This window comes from Oryza sativa, chromosome 2 (assembly GCF_034140825.1).
Source record: "Oryza sativa Japonica Group chromosome 2, ASM3414082v1".
Taxonomy (NCBI): domain Eukaryota; kingdom Viridiplantae; phylum Streptophyta; class Magnoliopsida; order Poales; family Poaceae; genus Oryza; species Oryza sativa.
Genome location: NC_089036.1, coordinates 2,858,336 through 2,876,980, shown reverse-complemented (window position 1 = coordinate 2,876,980; position 18,645 = coordinate 2,858,336). Strand labels below are relative to the sequence as shown.

Here is an 18,645-nt window from a genome sequence, read left to right as displayed (position 1 = left end):
CAATAACCAACCTGTTGATAAACACAATTTAAGTAATCTCATCATCATATGGTTTACAGAATATGGCATTTACATAAGCTGAAACTGAAGCATATGATGCATTCTTGACAAAGGTCTGATGCTGTAATTTCTTTTGGAAATCATATGATTACTTTCCTTGCTGATCTGCTAAAGATAAAGAGAACAAATATGAAAGGTCTGCCGTCATACCTATGTTAACTTCAGAAAAATTGCCCAACTGGGCTAAGAAGCTTCCCTTCCATCACCTGAACAAGTTACTGTACTGGAGGGTCGTTGTTGCCAATTGTTGCAGTTCATATACATTGGTCTGCAGTAAAGAGGATAATAAGATATCTGAATCATCATATATCATGGGTTATCAGACAAGAAGGAAACTACAAAATTAATCAGCGCAATTACTGATGCAGCTTGATCCAGATGCCTCAATGACACATGTTCTACTGGACGATTTGCAGCTTTTCCTGGCAAAAACTTGGTCTCATGGAGCTCAAGAAACCAGCACACAGTAGCCAGGTCAGTCTTTGCTAGTTGAGATTGGAGTATACCTGAACAGAACACCATGCTTATGGCGTGACAATCTTGATGCAACCTATATCAGCTTATCCAATAATTCCACACTAGAACCAAAGCATGTTGAAGTTGACTACCACTATGTTAGAGAAAGGGTGGCACATAAATTGCTTGACATTAGATTCACTTAAGCCAAAGATCAAGTCGAACAAGAATTCTGACAAAGCCACTCCCAGTGCACACGCACATGGAACACCGGACAATCTCAATCTGTTTTAACCAGGATGGCATAGAGGATGTTAAAGTAATCGATGAAGGCATAAACAATTTTTTTTAAAAGAAATTGACTTACAATAGGAGGCCCAACCATACAGCACATTCTGATCTATTGCTCCTAAGCTCACGGTTCAGTTCTATCCATCCAGCGCCTTCTGTTCTACTGCTCCTAAGTTCAAAGTTCTGTTCTATTGCTCCTAAGCTTCAGTTAGGTAGTGACATTAAAAAAAGAAAAGGAACAATGGGAGACAGGAGTGCTACCGATTTAATTAAGATTAGAAAAAAATGCATAAAGTTTTCAGGATAGTTTGAGAACCAGAACAATCTATATGTAAAAAACAATTATAGTTGATCAACGGCTTGAGAATAAAATGGATTGAGATTGTCTTCTTCAAAGAATCAAAGTAAATCTAATCACTTTTATAGGCTAGCTGCCTAGCTCCTTCTATAGACTCAGCTAGGAAACAACTTGAGGTGCATGCTTTGAATGGCAAGACAAACAGAAACGACGAAACGTGATGCACTGCGACAAATCTAACCTAAAAAGTGGTGTTTTCAGTTGGCATGGGTGCCATTTATTCCCAACATATATGGATGTGAATATGTTAATATATCTCAGCAAAGAAATGCCCCTGATGCCTATATGGATGTGAATATGTCATTGTATTCATCACCAGCAAAGTAACACCCCCATTACATACACAATTTTGAGGAACCTAAAAAAACCAACTCTAGACTAATTGCCACATTCAGAGACTCAACTCAATCCCAAGATTAATAGTAACAGACGGGAAACAATGCCATGCTAAAACATCTGCATGCAAACTTTAAAAGTTGTGTGATTCGAATGTTGGCAATGTAATGAAAATTCAATCGATGGCAATGCAATGAATGATACTCCTGAGTATTCATTATAGTCTAGAGACAGGCCAAATGAACAAAACAATATTCACTTCTTTTTTGCCAATGAACTAAAGAGGGAGCATCTATTTTCCAATTTCCTGTTTGAAAATACAGAGTATTACAAGAAATTGCATAATTTCAAAATACTCCAGCTAACTCATCTTCACCAACCAAATAATTGATTGTTTACATGCCTTATCATAGATACTCCCTCCGTTTTATATTATAAGACTTTTTAGCATTGCCGACATTCATACGTATGCTAATGAATCTAGACATATATATACTCCCTCCGTTTCATATTACAAGACTTTCTAGTATTTCCCACATTTATATAGATGTTAATGAATCTAAACATGTATATATGTCTAGATTCATTAATATATATATTAATGTCGGTAATGCTAAAAAGTCTTACAATATGAAACGGAGGAAATAGGTACGATGAGGACGTTGTGAAATCAAAGAACACTATGGCAGAGGACTTTGTGAGCGATGCTGTAACGCTCCGACTTGTGCTTGATCATCCGGAGCTCACCACGGGAGGTGCGCTCCAGCTCAACGCCGGTGAAGACAGCGAACCTGTCGAACCGCTGCGAGAAGTCGCAGCGCACCTCGACTAGCTCTTGGAAGAATCTGGCCACGAAGAACCTGCTAGAGCCAAGGTGCACAAGGAAGGCCTCGACCGGGATCCATTCCCTCGGCACTGACAGCTCCATCCACACGTTGGTCAGCTCCGGCCCCGTCTCCGGCGAGGCGGCGGCGGCGAGGTCCACGGCGCAGAGCGGGTGCTTGTCCCTCCTGGAGGAGGAGAGCCCGAACCAGAGCTTGTGCTCGGGGACGTACTCCGCTAGGCCGGCGAACGGCATCGGCCAGTCGGCCTGCTTGCTCCAGCTGCAGCTAACCGTGTCGAAGGCGTAGGTGCCCGCGCGCGCCGTGGAGATCCACACCTCCGATCCGCCGACCACCGTGTAGGACTCGATAGGCTTGGGGCTGTAGCCCGGGGCAAACAGGAATGGCGGCGGCGGGAGCGCACGGGAGCAGTAAGAAGAAGAAGAGGAATCCACCGCCGTGACAGCCTCGAAGCAATGGCGGCCGCCGCAGGGCACCCTGGGGTACAGGTCGAAGAGGTAGATGTCGTCGCCTACAGGGACGGAGACTGGCCAGTACTTGGGTTTCAGCGGGGTGGTCTCCGCGAGCAGGGCGTGCGTGCCGGCGTCGTAGATGGCGGCGCTGTCGGACTGGTCCGTCACCAGCAGCCTGTCGCGGGCGCGGCCGAAGAGCATCACCCCGATGTCGCCGTTGCTCTCCGGCGGGGCCGGAGCTGGGTAGAACGACATGGAGGGCTCCGGCAAGGAGGATTCCTCCGTCACCACCGCCATGGACGACGGGCTGAACGGCGGCGGCGGCCGGCGGGAGAAGAAACGCGACGTGTCGATGTGGCGGAGGTTGGCGCTGCCGTTCAATGCGGTCACCAGGTGCACAACCCGCCGCAGTGAACCCATCCTCTTGATGCTCTTCTTCTTCTTCTTCTACACCCCGTCCTAGGTAGGAAACCACATCGATTCGATTCAATCCAATCCAATATTATCTTTCTGAAAACCAGATCTCCCAAAACAAACATACCTGTGCTGTGGAAGAAGAAAGAAGCGACAATTTGAATCCGATCGTACGAGCAACAGGTGGTAGCGCGGCGGGCGGCGGCGGCGGCGGCGGCGGCGGCGGCGCGTGGTGGCGAGGGTTTCCTTCCCTTGTCTGTTTTTTTATTTTTTATTTCCCCTGCCTTGTTCTGTTTATTTATTGTTTCGCTCGGCCCAGCACCAAGACAGGCCAGGGGCTCGGCCCAACTAAGGCAGACCAGCCCGCGAGGCCGCCGCCTTCTCCGCGTGTCGACGGTGGCAGTGGAGAGGAGTGCGTTGATCTTGAGCGATCGAGCCAGCGGTGTCGCACCGCATGCATGCGCGCGCCGAGCTCACAATCCGCCGCCAGCAACGGCGTCCCGTTCCCAACACCCGCACCGACATCGTCAAGACGCACCACGTACGTCGGCCGACCGGTCGGATCCTCGGCTTGCCATGCCATGCTCTTCGACTCATATGCCATGGATGCGTACAGCTGCCTACTGGTTCCAAAATACATACCCAACGATTTTGCTAAACGCGAAGTAATCGAAGCGAGAAGTCTCCCGAAATAAGATTTCCCCACAAAATAAGATTTGGGTTCATTTCAAATCCCTCGGCTCGCGACTCCTGCCTGCGTCGTCGTCGCCTACCTCAAGCCAAAACCATGGCTGGGGCGGGGCTCCCAAGCTGGTGGGCGCTCCCTCTCCTCCGCGTGCCCACGTCGTCCGCCGTCCGCATCATCCCGTCGATCGCCGCCGCCGCCGCGCGCGGCCACGACCTCCTCCTCCTCCGCGCCTCCTCGTCCGAGGCCACCCGGGGCTTCTCGTCGTCGACCTCCGCGCCCGCGGCACCGGCCCACGCCACGGCTGAACTGCTCCAGCCGCGCAAGGACGAGCCCCCCGCACCAGGGTCCGCCACCGCCGCACGTTCTCGTCCGCGGCCACCCGCGTCGTCGACCGCCGCGGCCGCACTGGTCGAGCTCGAGCCGCAGCAGAAGCAACCTCCCGTGCCGGCGTCCGCCGCGGCCACCCGCGCCTACTCGTCATCGGCCGCACTGGTCCCATCTCCCGCGCCGGCGTCCGCCACGACCCCACCCATGAAGCAGCGCACAGGGCAGCCCACTCCGGCAGCGATCAAGCGGCAGCGCCAACTCCAACCGGCGCCAACACGTGTGGCCGGACCAGCCGATCTGATCAACCTCGCTCAAGCGGGACGCGTCAATGAAGCGATCCATCTACTAAGCCAGGGAGCTCGCGGGAATTGCAAGGCCTTCGAAGAGCTCGCCGCAAGCTGCTCGACTCCAGCACTGAAGGAGGAATTGAAAGATGTCCACCACTACTTCCTGTGCTCCGGCTTTCACAACGATTGCGGCGTGAACAACAAGCTCATTGAGATGTATCCCAAGTGCGATCTGCTCGAGTTCAGTCGCAGGACCTTTGATCAAATGGCCTATCGTACCCTTGACTCTTGGCTTCTCATGATCGAGGTCAGCTACAATGCGGAAGAGTTTGAGGAGGCGTTCTGGCTTTTCAAGCAGCTCAAAAGTAATTACCATGATCTGCACAAAACAAAGCACCTGATATCTCCAGTTGGATCGGTTGAACTGATACAACTATGCCGATCTGGCAAGGCAAGAAAGGCTCTCAAACTGCTAGAGATGGGAGTGCACGCCAACCTGCACGCATTCTTCGAGATCGCAGCCGGTTGCCGTACGATCGCTGAGCTCAACCTGGTGCGCGGATGCCTGCAACGCTCCGCGTTCAGTCACAACACTTTCATCAATAGCAAGACTGACCAAATGCAAGCCAAGTTTGAGCAGATGCACGCCAACCTCAAGAACAAGGACGGGCACGGCCATCCTTAGCCCTTGTGGCTACCAAGTATACCTTCTGCTTCGTCACAAAAGATTTTGCAATGTTGTTTTGGGTAGTATCTAGGCATCTCTCTCATGATGGTAGACGATAGATATATTTGCTGACATGAACTCCGAGCCTCAAATTACATACCTACTGTAAGAAAACACCGTATGCCACTTGGAACTTAATTACATGTTCGTCTCTTTCAGCGTATGTTAGTGGGCCAGCTGCTCCAATAGTGGTGTAAGTAGAGGTTGTTCTAATATATTCAAATAGAGCAACCTGTAAATGCATTTCTAGATGATATGTCCCAATACTAACTTGTCAACTTTATGGTCAACAACAGAAATCTAGCTACAATACCTTTCCACGTATCAGTTCCCTCAAAATTGATTTCCCTGCATTGTAACGGTTGTACGTACTCCCTCCGTCCTAAGATATTTGACGCCGTTGATTTTTCTTAAACATATTTAATTGTTCGTCTTATTAAAAACTTTTGTGAAATATGTAAAACTATATGTATAAAAAAGTATATTTAACAATAAATCAAATGATATGAAAAGAATTAATAATTACTTAAATTAATTTGAATAAGACGAACGATCAAACATATTTTAAAAAGTCAACGATATCAAATATTTAGGGACAGAGAAAATACAACGGTCCGAAGATGTATGTGATATTCCGTGCAAACACGAGGAGTTTTTTACAAAAATGCCCAGCCCTCTCACCGGGAGCAGCCCTCCACCCCAACCGGCAAGTATGCACACCACAATAGCGCCCAAATTAGAAACTAGAAACTATTAAGTGTGGCGGGCTGGGCGGCCGCTCGACTATGCCACGTCAGCGATTCGGTACAGTACTACAGTGCTCGGGTGTATTTTTGCAAAAAGGCCCTCCAGTTTTATGTAATAACATATATGCCCCTCGCGAACAGTTTTTGGAGAGGAGAATCCGTGGATAAGGACCTATATGTAAAATATTAAGTGTGGCGGGCTGGGCGGTCGCTCGACTATGCCACGTCAGCGATTCGGTACAGTACTACAGTGCTCGGGTGTATTTTTGCAAAAAGGCCCTCCAGTTTTATGTAATAACATATATGCCCCTCTCGAACAGTTGTTGGAGAGGAGAATCCGCGGATAAGGACCTATATGTAAAAGTGGAATATGTAGGGCTTTTTCGCAAAATGGCGTTCACTACCTAACACCCCCAAACCCTATCCGTTGCCGCCCGCACCCTGTCCCTCTCCCTCTCCAGCGCCGCCACCGAGCGGCTCGCGCCGCCGCCGCCGCCGCCGCCACCCCTCGCGCCGCCATCCCCACCATCGCCGTCGCCGTCGCCTCGCCTCGTCACGGCCGCCTCCGCCATCGCCTCCGCCACCTCCACCATCGTCGTCGTCGTCGCCGTCGCCACCCCTCTCCCACCATCGTCTCCGCCATCGTTGTCGCCGTCGCCTCGCGCCACCACGGCCGCTGCCGCCTCCGACTTCCCCGTCGCCTCGCGTCGTCGTCGCCGTCGCCCGCCCCCGCCACCATCTCCGGCCCCCCAAACCCTAGCCGCCGCCGCCCGCTCGTTCCGACGGGGATTCGGAGGGGTCGAAGGGAGGAAGAGGCGGTGGCGGTCGGCGAAGAGGATGACGATGGCGACGGCGGCAGCGGCGGAGGAGGCGGACGCGGCGGTGGGAGATGGAGACGGTGGTGATGGCGGTCGGCGAAGAGGACGACGATGGTGACGGCGGCGGCGGAGGAGGAGGCGGATGCGGCGGCGGGAGAGCGAGACGGTGGTGATGGCGACGACCCCCGCACTCTCTCATGGCAATCTCGGGGGAGGTGTCGGGGACCACGGCAACGCTGGTGGTCATCAATGGATTCACGGTCACGGTGGAGTCAGTCGGGGACTCGCGGTGCATCCTGGACACGCAGGGTGGTGAGGTGTAGCTGCTGACCGTCGACCACTGCCTGGAGAAGAATGCCGAGGAGCGGGAGCGGGTTAGCGCCAGTGGTGGGGAGGTCGGCCGGCTCAATCTCTTCGGTGGTCAGGAGGTACCAATTCGCTCCCGAGAGGCCAGATTGAAAAAGAGAGGCTTCCTTTGTGATGCATTGCTGTGTGACGCTTTGTTTTCAGTCGGCCATGTCCTGCTTTGTGATGCATTGTTGTTTGATGCAGTTCTAGGTTGGCCCTCTCCGGTGCTAGACAGGTGGCATGTGCCTTTCAAGATCTATTGGGGACCTCTTCCTGCCGCTCCCATCATCCCTAGTTGCCCGCCCCACATCCCATCATCGACGGCGGCGTGGATTTTGGTGGTCGCGCAGGTCTGGCTGACGAGCTCCATGCCGGCTCGAAGCAGATGGCGACCTCAACGGCAACGTGGATCCAGGCTAGAGCTTGATAATGGCACTAATCTGCCAACGAGCTTGGCGGCAACATGCCCGGCGGCCGCCGTTAGTTCCTTACCCAGCGCCGTCTCCACCGTCTTCGCTGCCTCCACGGTCATGGCCAGCGGCGGTTGACCATGGCATATGCTCCGGCAGGCAAAAGCAGAGAGATGGCCTTCCTCCCCTTTCTCTCCCATCTCTCCTTAGATTAATCTCTCTCTCTCTCAGGCTGCCATTGTTGTTCTTTTCATGGATAAAATTGTTAGGGATCGGCAATATTTCCTATTCTAATTGTGTCTTGACTGAAAATTAGTTCGATTATATTCAGAGCCCGTGGTTAGGTGATCCGAGATTGGTGCTTGCTGGCTGGATTAGTCAATTAGAAAAAGGTAGATTTTGATATGCAGTATTAATTTGATCTTGTGATGATCTTAGTTCTTGTACCCTGCCTTCCCTTGAGGCTACTTCTGGATACCCAAGGCCCTAGCGCGAAGACGTGTGAGGGGGCTGCAGGTGAGTCGGGCTATCGCCGTGGAGCGACCGTGGTGAAGCAGCAGCTCTACAGCGGCCGGATCAGTGCGGTGGTCCGGTGGCTTTACGGTTGCTAGAGGTGTGAATCCTTGCTTCAATGGTTAGAGAAACTTAGATGCACCTTTGCTGCATGTTTCTTCCATGTTTCATGTCTTCTTTCTGCAGCTGTTGCTGTTTAGGGTCAACTAGGAGGCAGTGTCTGTGTGGTGATTCATCACAGTTGCGGCGGTCTCGACCTACAGCATATGTCCATGATCGATGCGTGACAAGAGCCGAAAAGGATCATCCATTGTGTGAGTGTGCTCTATGCGGCTGCTAAGCAAACAACCAATTATGTTTCACTGTTAAAGTTTGGCTGTAATATTCGATTAAAAATACCTTGATAATTTTACCTCCCAAGGATCTAAATGTTTTGCCTTTGATTTAAATTGTTTTTCCCCTGATGGCTGATGCAGTGATGCAGTTTTTCAAGCAAGTGGATAAGAGCAGCAAGTATTATGAATTTCGCTGCAAAACTAGATTAGTGAAACCATCAATCCTCCACTTTCAGGTGAGTTATAATTCATTATTCTATTTAATGCAGGATAAGCTATTTTTCCTAAGCTATTAGCATTTGGATTATTCTGTATCATCACGGAGTTGCTACACCTTATTTCACTGATCGTATGTATTTGTCCATGTCAATAGAACTAAGAAGTTCAAAAAATTGTATGAACAATAATAGCCTTAATAAAGGGACCTCTGAGCAAGAAATCTACTATCCCAGGGGAAAAATTTTGTAATATTTTGAAGGAAATGCTATGGTGGTTAAATACTTAAATGTTTGCATGTTGAACTGTTAAAAACACTCATAACTTGATGATCTTTTGACAGAACCTATACAAGGAAGGGCTCTTGGAGCAACTGCTACAGTCAACTGCTCTACTGGTTAGTTGGTCACTTGGTCGTCACTTGTCAGGTAGTATGCACAACCTTTTGTGGTATATCATCTGCTTTATCTAAATTAGTTTGGCTCATTTTTACTAATGTTATAACTGTGTGTGCAGCCTGACGGTGCAGCATCTAAAAGCTAACTTATACAGTGTGCTTTATCTCTGGTATGGCTGACCTCAGTTGTAAGTTCTGAATTTTGAGTGGTGTTGGTTAGAACCATTTATCTGATTGCTCTTGTTCATGATGAATGGCAATATAATGGGATTACTCTTACTCAGGCATTGATGGAAAGTTTCAAGATTTGTGCAGTCAATGATGGCATCATAAATTGCGTGGATATGGTAAAAATATATCATTTACCAGTTTTCTCTTTTGCTGAATCATTGATTGATCTACTATATTTGATCTTGATCAAATCATATTTTTGAACTAATGTAGTTCTTTGACATGAAAAAAGCTTGATGTTAAGTACAGAAGAACCAGGTATGCATAATCATTGTGTGGGTTCATTTTCTTTTTTCTTCTATAGAGTTGCATGCATTTTCCTTTTTGCTTCGCCCCCGCCCCCTGAATAGAAGTGTATACGGAGAACTACTGATCTTTAGAATATCAGAGAAAAGGTCTAATCTGATTTGTATGATCTCTATAAGGATTTGGAACTCACCAGAAACATCCAATTTCCATTTCTAAGATAGACAATTATCTTTACCTTACCCTGTAATTTTTTCGTTTGACCACCGATAATTCTGATTCCACATGGATCTTTTATGTACTTTCTCATCCGCCATCTTTATTCTTGTAACAGTGGAAATGTACATCAGAGAAGCCCCTAGAACTGCTCCTATTACAAATAAGACCGTAACAAGTCATTAAGCTAATGTCTTAAGGGATATATTATGTACTCACTTTATAAATCAATGCAGTTCTTAGCTAATACGTGCTCATGTGATGAAGTATTTTTGTGCCTTTTCCTTTGCTTTCTGCTTGATTGATGATTTCCAGATAAAAGTTTTAGATGATACTAACAACAGTTTTTTCACTCTAGAACAAACTATTAGGTAGTAATACAATGCTTAAGAAACACTCCATTATGGTGTAATGTCTTCATTTCCTGACTGCTTATCCTTCTATACCTCTTAAACCTAGCCATTTTATTTGTTTATACCGAAACCTAGACATTCAATTTTGTCCGGCACTTGTACTATAAGTGGTTAGTAGATGATGCCATGTATGTTATCTTGGGACAAAAGTAAGATAATTCAGTGGCTTGATGAAACTGTACAGGAATATCCCCTTTTTTAGTAATCTATTGTGAAATCAGTTGCTAGATGTTTCACTAATCATGACGGGTGGGTTAGTAAATATGTGCGGATTATTACCGGGTAATACATTTATCCACATACTGATCATAATTCAGAGGAACAAAATATATTGGCATTGATTATTTATTCTGATTGTGAGGTTAAGGAGTATTCAGCTTGCAAGTAATAAAATTGTACTACTACATTTGTACCTAGGAAGTCAGCTCTTTCTGGTAAAAATTTTAGCATCCTTTTATTCTAAATATGTTTTATATCTTCTAGATTTATTTCTTTTTCAGGGCAAGTCACTAACTTTATGGTATTGGAGTTGGAGTAGAAGATCAGCAGCTCCATCATCGACGATGGCCTGATCCACAAAGATGGATTTTGGTGGTGATACTTCCAGGGAGGTAAAATATTGTGCTATTTGACACATGCTGATGGGGTGCAATGTCGTCTGTGCCAAATGGACCTGAAAATATTGTTAGCTAGCCTGACTTAACTGCAGGCAAGACCAAGAGGAAATCTGGTTACTACTTGGTCCAGATACGACCTGATTTGATTAATCTTATGAGTTGCTGACTTGGAATTTCAGTTTGAGGAGATTTTAGTTCAGAATCTAATCATGCAATTGGCTTAGGCGACATGAACATTTTTTATCTGTTTATCTTTTATTTGTAGCTGAACTGTCGTGGTGCACACTTCCTAAAGTTTGAAACTTACTATCTTTGTTACCAAACTAATCTATGTTTATATGATTATGTCCTACAAATTGCTGAGTCTGTTACATCATTGTTACATCTGTTTTCAAACTATTTGCTAATATGAATACTATGACAGGATAGTGCCTTTGCTTAACTATTTGTTTGGGTAAATCTGAAAATACTAAACTAAACTAATTTTGTTTTGTTGAGTTCATTTAGAAGTTTTGGAGCTCGTCATATATCAGCAGAGCTCATCTTTTTCAGATAATATCTTAGGATGATCCTGCATTTTGCATGGACAGAAGTCTAACAACAGTGGTAATCAATTCGTACATAGCATCATTATGTCTTATCGATCATGGACTTTTTGATTATATATATGTGAAGGAATCTTATCCTTTGGACTGCTAAAATATTATGTCCAAATATTTGGTGTCTTGGCTGTATGCATCTCAATTATGCAGAGGTCAGAATTGTTCTTAGGACAGTTGTATCATCTCGATGTAATTTAATGATCAGTTCAATGAAGCTTCCATTATCTAAAAAATATACTTGGTGTCTAAATTCTGAAAGTTTCGGAGATGAATATTTTTATCATAGCTCTGATGCCTAATCTTTGGTATCTGGGACTGGTCAACGCCATCCAATATTCAGGTCTGCTGGGACAAGAAACCTTCGCCGGTGGAGGATAGCTTATGTACAAAAAGCACAGCTGTTACTGAATGAAGCTGCTTCTTGGTCACATCTTTGGTACCTCTATGTGAAAGGTAGTAGTTTCAGATCCACTTAAATATATTGTTCTATACACCCCCCTTTTCCCCTTCATCAGTAATGAAAATTGTAGATCAATATTCTTTTAAATACTGCTAATGTGTTAAGTTCATTTATCTGCACATTTTGCCCTTGGCAGTCAGATCTGTAAATTCACCTAATGCCTGCATTATCTTTGTTGATAGGCACTGACTACTTCCAATCAAGTGGGTGTCCATTTAGTTGCAACAAGCGGCGTTACGGCACAATTATATCTGCAGATTGTACTTTAGCTTGAGGGTCTGTACACAACTCAAAAATATCTATTTTGGGAGCTCTACATGAGGAATATGATCAGTAAAACATTCGTGCCATTATCCTATGTTATGTTACTAAGCAATGATCAGATATTTGACAAAAAATTAAGCAGTGATATATTAAATATTCTTAACACCTTTTGATTTTTTTTTTGGGTGGCGATCAGGTCACTGCAAACAAGCGCATACTTAATAAAATGACATCACTAGCTTACCTGTATTATGCAAGATCATCGGTGCATGTACTGCCACAACATACTAAATTATCCTCTGGGAATTCTTTAGTTAATCTTGGTCTCCCCATCAGCTCTGATAAGATTTTGCTTATTTATTTTAATTAACTATTAAATTATTATAAAATAATTATGTAAGTGTGAAAATTTTTTTTGTGTTGCTGATTTGTTTTGATTAAATATCTTGTCCTCCATTCCTTCTTTTACTTTAGGGGATGCACTTGTTATCTGAATGTATTCACCAGAAAATTGATTTATTAGAGGTAGCATTGACTACTATGAAAGGCAGTATATATGCTTTACTATTGTTGTGAGTGTTCCCCCTTCTACCATTGCAGTAGGATGGTAAATGCAAGAAGCCAAAGCGGAAGTATAAGGCTGTACTATTGGGCTTTTCACAGATCAAGAGGTGAGTATTCCTGGTCATTAGGTCACTGAACTACAGATTTGTTAATTTTACGCTCCCATTGTTTCAAGTTGAGTTTATTTATTATGGCCCTTATTCCGGTTAAATGCGAGTTTATATAAATGAATCTGTCTAATTCAGTCCTTCATATAATTTAGTGTTTTAGACAAATTAAATGTGTTCGGTTCCTTTTTGCATGGGATTCTCAAGTTAATTACATTTATTCAACCCATGTCCTTCCATACAATAATTCATCGCTTGTTGGATTTTCTACAACTGTATGGATTTAGTAGTTCTATATAGTACGTTTAAAATCTCAAGTTTATGGCTTGTAAGATCATCTATACAATCAACATAGTTAATGATTTAAAGGCTATGACACCTTTGCGTAAGGGTTCCACTATTTCTTTGACACACTACTTCCAGATTAAAAGCAAATATCTAGATAGGTGGATCAAAGCCTTTGCTGACTGTGCATATTATAGTTGAGGTGTCATATAATTAACTGCACAACGACAAAGTGTCATACTAATGCTTATATACATACAAAGATGTTTTTTAGATAACTTGATCTCCACGGGTAGTACAAACAATCCTTTCCATTTATATAGTAGCAACTGTTCTTTAGGGGTAAATTTGAAGTGACTGGAGCTAACACATATTTGTGATGGACTTGAAGCCCATTTCCCTTTCGAAATTTCTGCCCAAGTATATGAACCTTCAAAACTAATGGCCGAAATATTAAAGCTGCAGGCTAGATCTCTTTCTCATCTGTGGCCAAAAACATTCAAGATGAAACCTCCAGAAGGACAAGATATTGGACTGTGCTTCATTAGTTCTCTTCAAAGGTATGACCCTTCAAATCGATGCTTCTACTGACTTTCCTTTTGTTCCTCTCACTTGTCTCAATGGCATGTGGACCTACTGGTGTGGACCCATCTCATTATTTATAAAATAAGGACGTTTTCAGATGTTTAATTGGTGGCATGATAGAAATTAATCCTCAGAAGTATCACCAATGATTTTAGTGGGTTCAGTCATATCATTTGTCATATACTAACAAGTCCTACCTCCGTCCCAGAATATAAGAAGTTTTGGGGTTAAACACGAGTATTAAGGAAGTAGGTGGAATTAAATGGGTCAATGTTATGATTTGTTGAGAAAAGGAGGTAGGGGGAGAAATTAAACAGAGAAGGTTTTGATTGGTTGAGAGAATGTAGGTGGTAAATTTGCTATATTTTGGGATGGATTACGAATGCTAGAAATTACTATATTTTGGGACGGGGGGAGTATTCATTTCAGTTACCGGCAATTGAAAACCAATTCAACAATTTATCCTGAAAAAATGAATGCGAGTTCTTTTGGAGTTTAAACTCTTTTTATCAACTACAGGATGCAGCTGTGTGCATGAAGCTTATCTGCATTTGTGTGTTTTCTCTCTTTTTCTTTGCAGACCAAACGGGAGTTCTGACCATCTCCTGAAAAATATTTCTTTGCATATTGGGTTACGAACCAAGGCTGGTGCTACTAGGTGCTGATATTTTCATCCAAATTGCTTACCCAAGAATACCAAAATATGTTCCATGATCCTTTTTATGTCCCATTTCCAAACCATGTCATGTATCCCCCCATAACTGACAATGCTTGGACTTGGTATGCTTAAACAAACTGATACTGTGATGCATCCATTTCTCAAAGTTGCTATTTGGTAATCTTATTTGTATGAATATTTTTTAAATTCAATTTTTTTTGTAATACCTGTTTTTGATTTGTCGCAATAGTTTCTCTTACAACCAGATGAAATCACATGGAGTTTGCATGTGCATAGCTATACAGTCCCTGTTAAATATTTTAAAAAGTAGTATGCATGTACAAATTTATCATCTAACCTTTTTTGTATAATTACCAATTTAACAGGAAAATGTAATAAGTTTTACTTTTGGGGTGTTTTCGGAGAGCTGCACAGATACTATAATCAAACAGGTAATGTTAAGATTGGCAATACCGACTCGTGAGACAAATTTGAAGATATTGGCATGAACTTGGACTTGACAAATGGCAAAGAGTTAAAGAGAGGCAAATGTGGGAGTTAAAAGAGAGGCAAATGTGGGGTTGAGGTGTCATTTGAGAGGCACAAATGTAAGGAAACTGGCAAGATTTTGGAGACACAAGACAAAGAAACATAGAAGGGAAAATGTGGGGAGATTAGTAATAAATTGGATGTGGCAGTTAGCAGGTAAAGAGATAGGATCAACAAATGTATGAAAATGCTGAAGACTCCTGATCCAAATGCTGCGGCAAGCTCTTTAGGTACAAGTGCTTTTTTCTTTGAGCCGGCACATCTTATTATTCCACTGATTTGTTTTTTATTGATCCATGGTTGGCTTATTATACATCCTCTCGTAATGATTGATTTCCATTTGGTGACTCCTTGCTTAATAGTTTCTATATAGAATTCTGGCAAAACTTTTCTCTGTGCTTAATTAATATGACCTACTTGTGTTTATACAAAAGTATTATGAAAAAGTTTTACTTGGTATCATGGCTATGGATATTAAGAAAGATCTGTCATACTTAGTTTTGTAGTTTCTCATGCAATCAGTGCCATGTACATATATGGTTATGAAATAGCACAAATGTGTAGCAGCGCTTCATTAATATATTGTTTCCCTTGTCTTTGTTCCTGAACATTAGTTTGTTCATATAACTCATTATCAGCGTCATGCTCCGGAGACTATGTACATTAGTTATGGTACAAATACTTTTTTTGTTTAGATTTTAGGGAATACTTTAAAGATTTATCTTGATGTTATTAAGTATTCAACTTTCTTTCCTTTTCAACAGCCTTGTTTTGAAATGCTGAGGGAATGTTCAGCAAATGCTCATGACATATACCATTGTTGTAGGATGGTAACAGCAAAGAAGCTGAAGGGCAAGGATGAGGCTGTACTGTTGAGCTCTTGGCAACTCAAGTAAAAGGTGAGTTATCTATGTTCTGGACTATGCACTTCCGCTGACTTCAAAATGTATAAAACCTGCTCGAATTTGGTTGGATCATTGACCTGTTGTTCTCCATGTTATGCACCTGTAAAATTTTCTCTTCCTTTCAAGCTTAACTTAAAATGGTTCTCCTTACATTGAATTAATCGATTTACCACTTGTGATTTGTACGCTGTTAGAGACTTAGATCAACAAAAGCAGGGCTAAATGTTATTTGTCCTTATTTGCAATAACTTTGATATTTTGGTTTGGGTTAATTGATGTCAGAATTAGACAGAGTGATCAACTAAAGGCATTTTTCATTCAGCAATACTCGAAATATTAACTGTCAACTTCATGCCACCAAATAAATTCAGTTCATTTATCCAAACTATTTGTTGCTGAACAGGTCTGTCATAGCCTCACACATATATGGTTTACTTTATTCCTTGCAGAAAAAGGTGTTTTTTTTTATTTTACAGAGAACATCCTTCAAGCCTTGAAATTAGTTGTTGTTGTGCTAATCTTGAAATGTTTAGTATATTTGGTGAATTATGATGCTCTATTGCTCTGCAAAACATGGTTTCTGAATGCACTATTTTGGTTGGACAGGTTAAATGTGTTGTAGGAGTATTTTTGTTTTTACTATTTCGTGAAATCAAAATATAAATTGATCATTCCAGTGAAGCACCCTATTGTGCTATTCTCAATCTTAGCTTAATATATTTTCCAAGCAACAATGATTGTAATGCAGGCTCAATATGTTACTCTGGTAACCGGTATTAGCTGAACCAAAAGCATCAACGCAGTTTACGCTAGGATTACAAAGATTTAAGAGGATTATTATAGCCTCATATAATAAAGATATCCCATTAGCCTTATTAATTGTGTACCAACATCAATTTATGTTTATCAATTCCTATAATGTCTCGCTATTATCCTGAAATTGGTGTGCTGTGGTGTTTAACATAATTCTGCAGTTGACATAGCTCTATCCACCTCATTATAGATGATTGATAAACATTTTTTTCTCAAGAACTTTATAGTAATATGACCTAAATAAGGTAATTCTAACATAATCCTCCCTAATCCTTTGACTCCTTGCCCTTGTTGACCTCAAATGTTCATCTTTTATCCCTACTTGTTCATGGATCACAATTCAATCCCTCTAGAGTCGTGTCCAAGCTAGCTCTACCTGTGCATTAGGATTTTTACATGCTCATGAGTTTCATTCTGCTTTCCTGGAAAGAATGTAGTTTATGTGATCAGCCAGGTGTGATTTTGGATTTCATTTGCATTATGTCGAAATCGCCCTGATGTGATGCATGAAAAGTGTATTGCGTACTGTTTGTCCTCCTCTTTATACTGTGCCGAAAAATCGCCTGAAAAAGTGCTCTATTCCGTTATCTGAGTCTTGGTTGATTTCGCTTGTTGGCATGTGCATTTGATGATGTCAGAGGAGATCAAATTTGTTGCTGCTATAATTTTGTGATTGCTATGCATCTCAAAATTGATTAACTTGGCCTGCATTTCGTTGTCTTCGTATCAGGGGTAGAAGGCTCGGGTGATTCAGGTGCTGCTGTTCATTGTCGGAATAAACACTGTGCCAACTGGTCTTCGGGCCTTGTCTTCTGGCTCTGATGCAAGGATCGTACGCCGTTGTTACACTGAGAGTTTCCATTATACTGGCTGGCCATCCCCGCAATGAAGCATGTCCTTATGAGGTTGTGTGCAGCCTAGATTTACCTGTGTATTAAGATTGTTGCATCCTCATGGCTTCATGAGTAACTGTGCATCCCATTGCTAAATCCTGTTGCTAGATGGTTGCATATTTGATTATATGTTTTTATATTTATTGATATTCTGATGTTTAGGAAGTTTTTTACCATAGGAGTAGGTTTATGTATTAAACAGATGTGATTTTCGATTTGATTTGCATCACGAGCAAAATGGTCTTGATGTGTTGCATTAAAAAGTGTATTTCCTACATTTTTCCCTACTCTTTATCTGCACTCGGTGATTACTCCCCAAAAATAACCTGAAAAGTACTATTTCGCTATATTAGCTTTGGTTCATTCCGTTTGTTGGCATGTACATTTGAATATGTCAAGAGGACATTTAGTGTGTTACTACTATCATTTTGTGATGCCTTTGCATGTCAGAATTGATGAACATGGCTTATATTTTGTTGTCTTGATATCAGGGGGAAAAGGGTCGGGTGATCCAGGCGCTGTTGCTGCTCTTCATTAGCGGGATTAACACGCTGTGCCAATTGTTCTTTGGATCTTGTCTCCTGGCTCTGATGGAATGGTTGTACCCTGTTGTAGATCTGTTATTACAAATAATCTGGGATTCATAAAGTTCTTTGTTAGGCAAGGTTGCATGCTTGGATTGGAGTAGTTCCTGGAGAGTTTTGGTGCCTCGCCTGAAGTGTTTCCTGAGATTTGCTTTGCTTGGAAATGAATGTAATCTTTTTTTATTGGCGGTTTTTGTTGGTTTGTAACTTACTAAATACATGTATTGCTCATCTGGTAATTCAGACTCAAGTGAGTTAACCTATGCTGATGATGTTATCTGCTGCTATGTACGTATACTACTTTCTTTGTGGCATCTACTTATGAACTCTTCCTAATTACAATCTGCTATCCAAAATAACAATACCGTATTACACCACAGCTCTCTTCAGGCGGCGCGCCAGTGGCGCGCCCCATCCTCTAGTTTTAATTAACCGGCGCACCTCTTATGGACGGTTGCCCCCGCGCGCGCAACGAGTAGGAGAAGTTAGCAGCCACGTGTAAAACAACGAGATAGCCCAAAAATAATTAAAAAAATGAGAAAAACGATGGGGTTAGGGGAGTTATTGATTGATGATATATTAAAGCGGGTCAATATGCCACAAATTTGCTCATGTTATCAGCAGATCAAACA

At 43.0% G+C, this 18,645-nt stretch overlaps 1 protein-coding gene and 1 long non-coding RNA gene across 13 annotated transcripts; one reads left to right on the top strand and one right to left on the bottom strand.

Annotated features, from left to right (window-relative positions):
* Positions 1–1,741: 1,741 nt before the first annotated feature.
* On the bottom strand, positions 1,742–3,467 carry LOC4328324 (uncharacterized). The gene is made up of 2 exons (XM_015767451.3): positions 3,337–3,467; positions 1,742–3,254 (listed from the first exon to the last, which is right to left on the bottom strand). The coding sequence occupies exon 2, from the start codon at positions 3,213–3,215 to the stop codon at positions 2,172–2,174; it is 1,044 nt and encodes a 347-aa protein (XP_015622937.1). The 5' UTR covers positions 3,216–3,254; positions 3,337–3,467; the 3' UTR covers positions 1,742–2,171.
* A 4,294-nt stretch (positions 3,468–7,761) lies between these two features.
* LOC9267540 (uncharacterized) lies at positions 7,762–18,276 on the top strand. Of its 12 annotated transcripts, none has more exons than XR_010739347.1 (19): positions 7,762–7,952; positions 8,044–8,173; positions 8,260–8,387; positions 8,550–8,644; positions 8,968–9,052; positions 9,141–9,209; positions 9,306–9,368; positions 9,466–9,510; positions 10,628–10,738; positions 11,687–11,799; positions 11,989–12,082; positions 12,671–12,741; positions 13,492–13,586; positions 14,192–14,269; positions 14,656–14,721; positions 14,813–15,048; positions 15,645–15,717; positions 17,267–17,441; positions 17,921–18,276. It is a non-coding gene; the product is annotated as an uncharacterized lncRNA (long non-coding RNA). The 12 variants fall into 12 exon arrangements; XR_010739349.1 differs by lacking the exon at positions 7,762–7,952 and adding an exon at positions 11,297–11,350 and having other exon boundaries at positions 8,018–8,173; XR_010739353.1 differs by lacking the exon at positions 7,762–7,952 and having other exon boundaries at positions 8,002–8,173; positions 12,674–12,741.
* The last annotated feature ends 369 nt before the right edge of the window (positions 18,277–18,645 follow it).

Coding starts and splice junctions, on each gene's coding strand:
- LOC4328324 (XM_015767451.3), bottom strand. CDS start 3,215: ATGGGTTCACTGCGGCGGGTTGTGCACCTGGTGACCGCATTGAACGGC.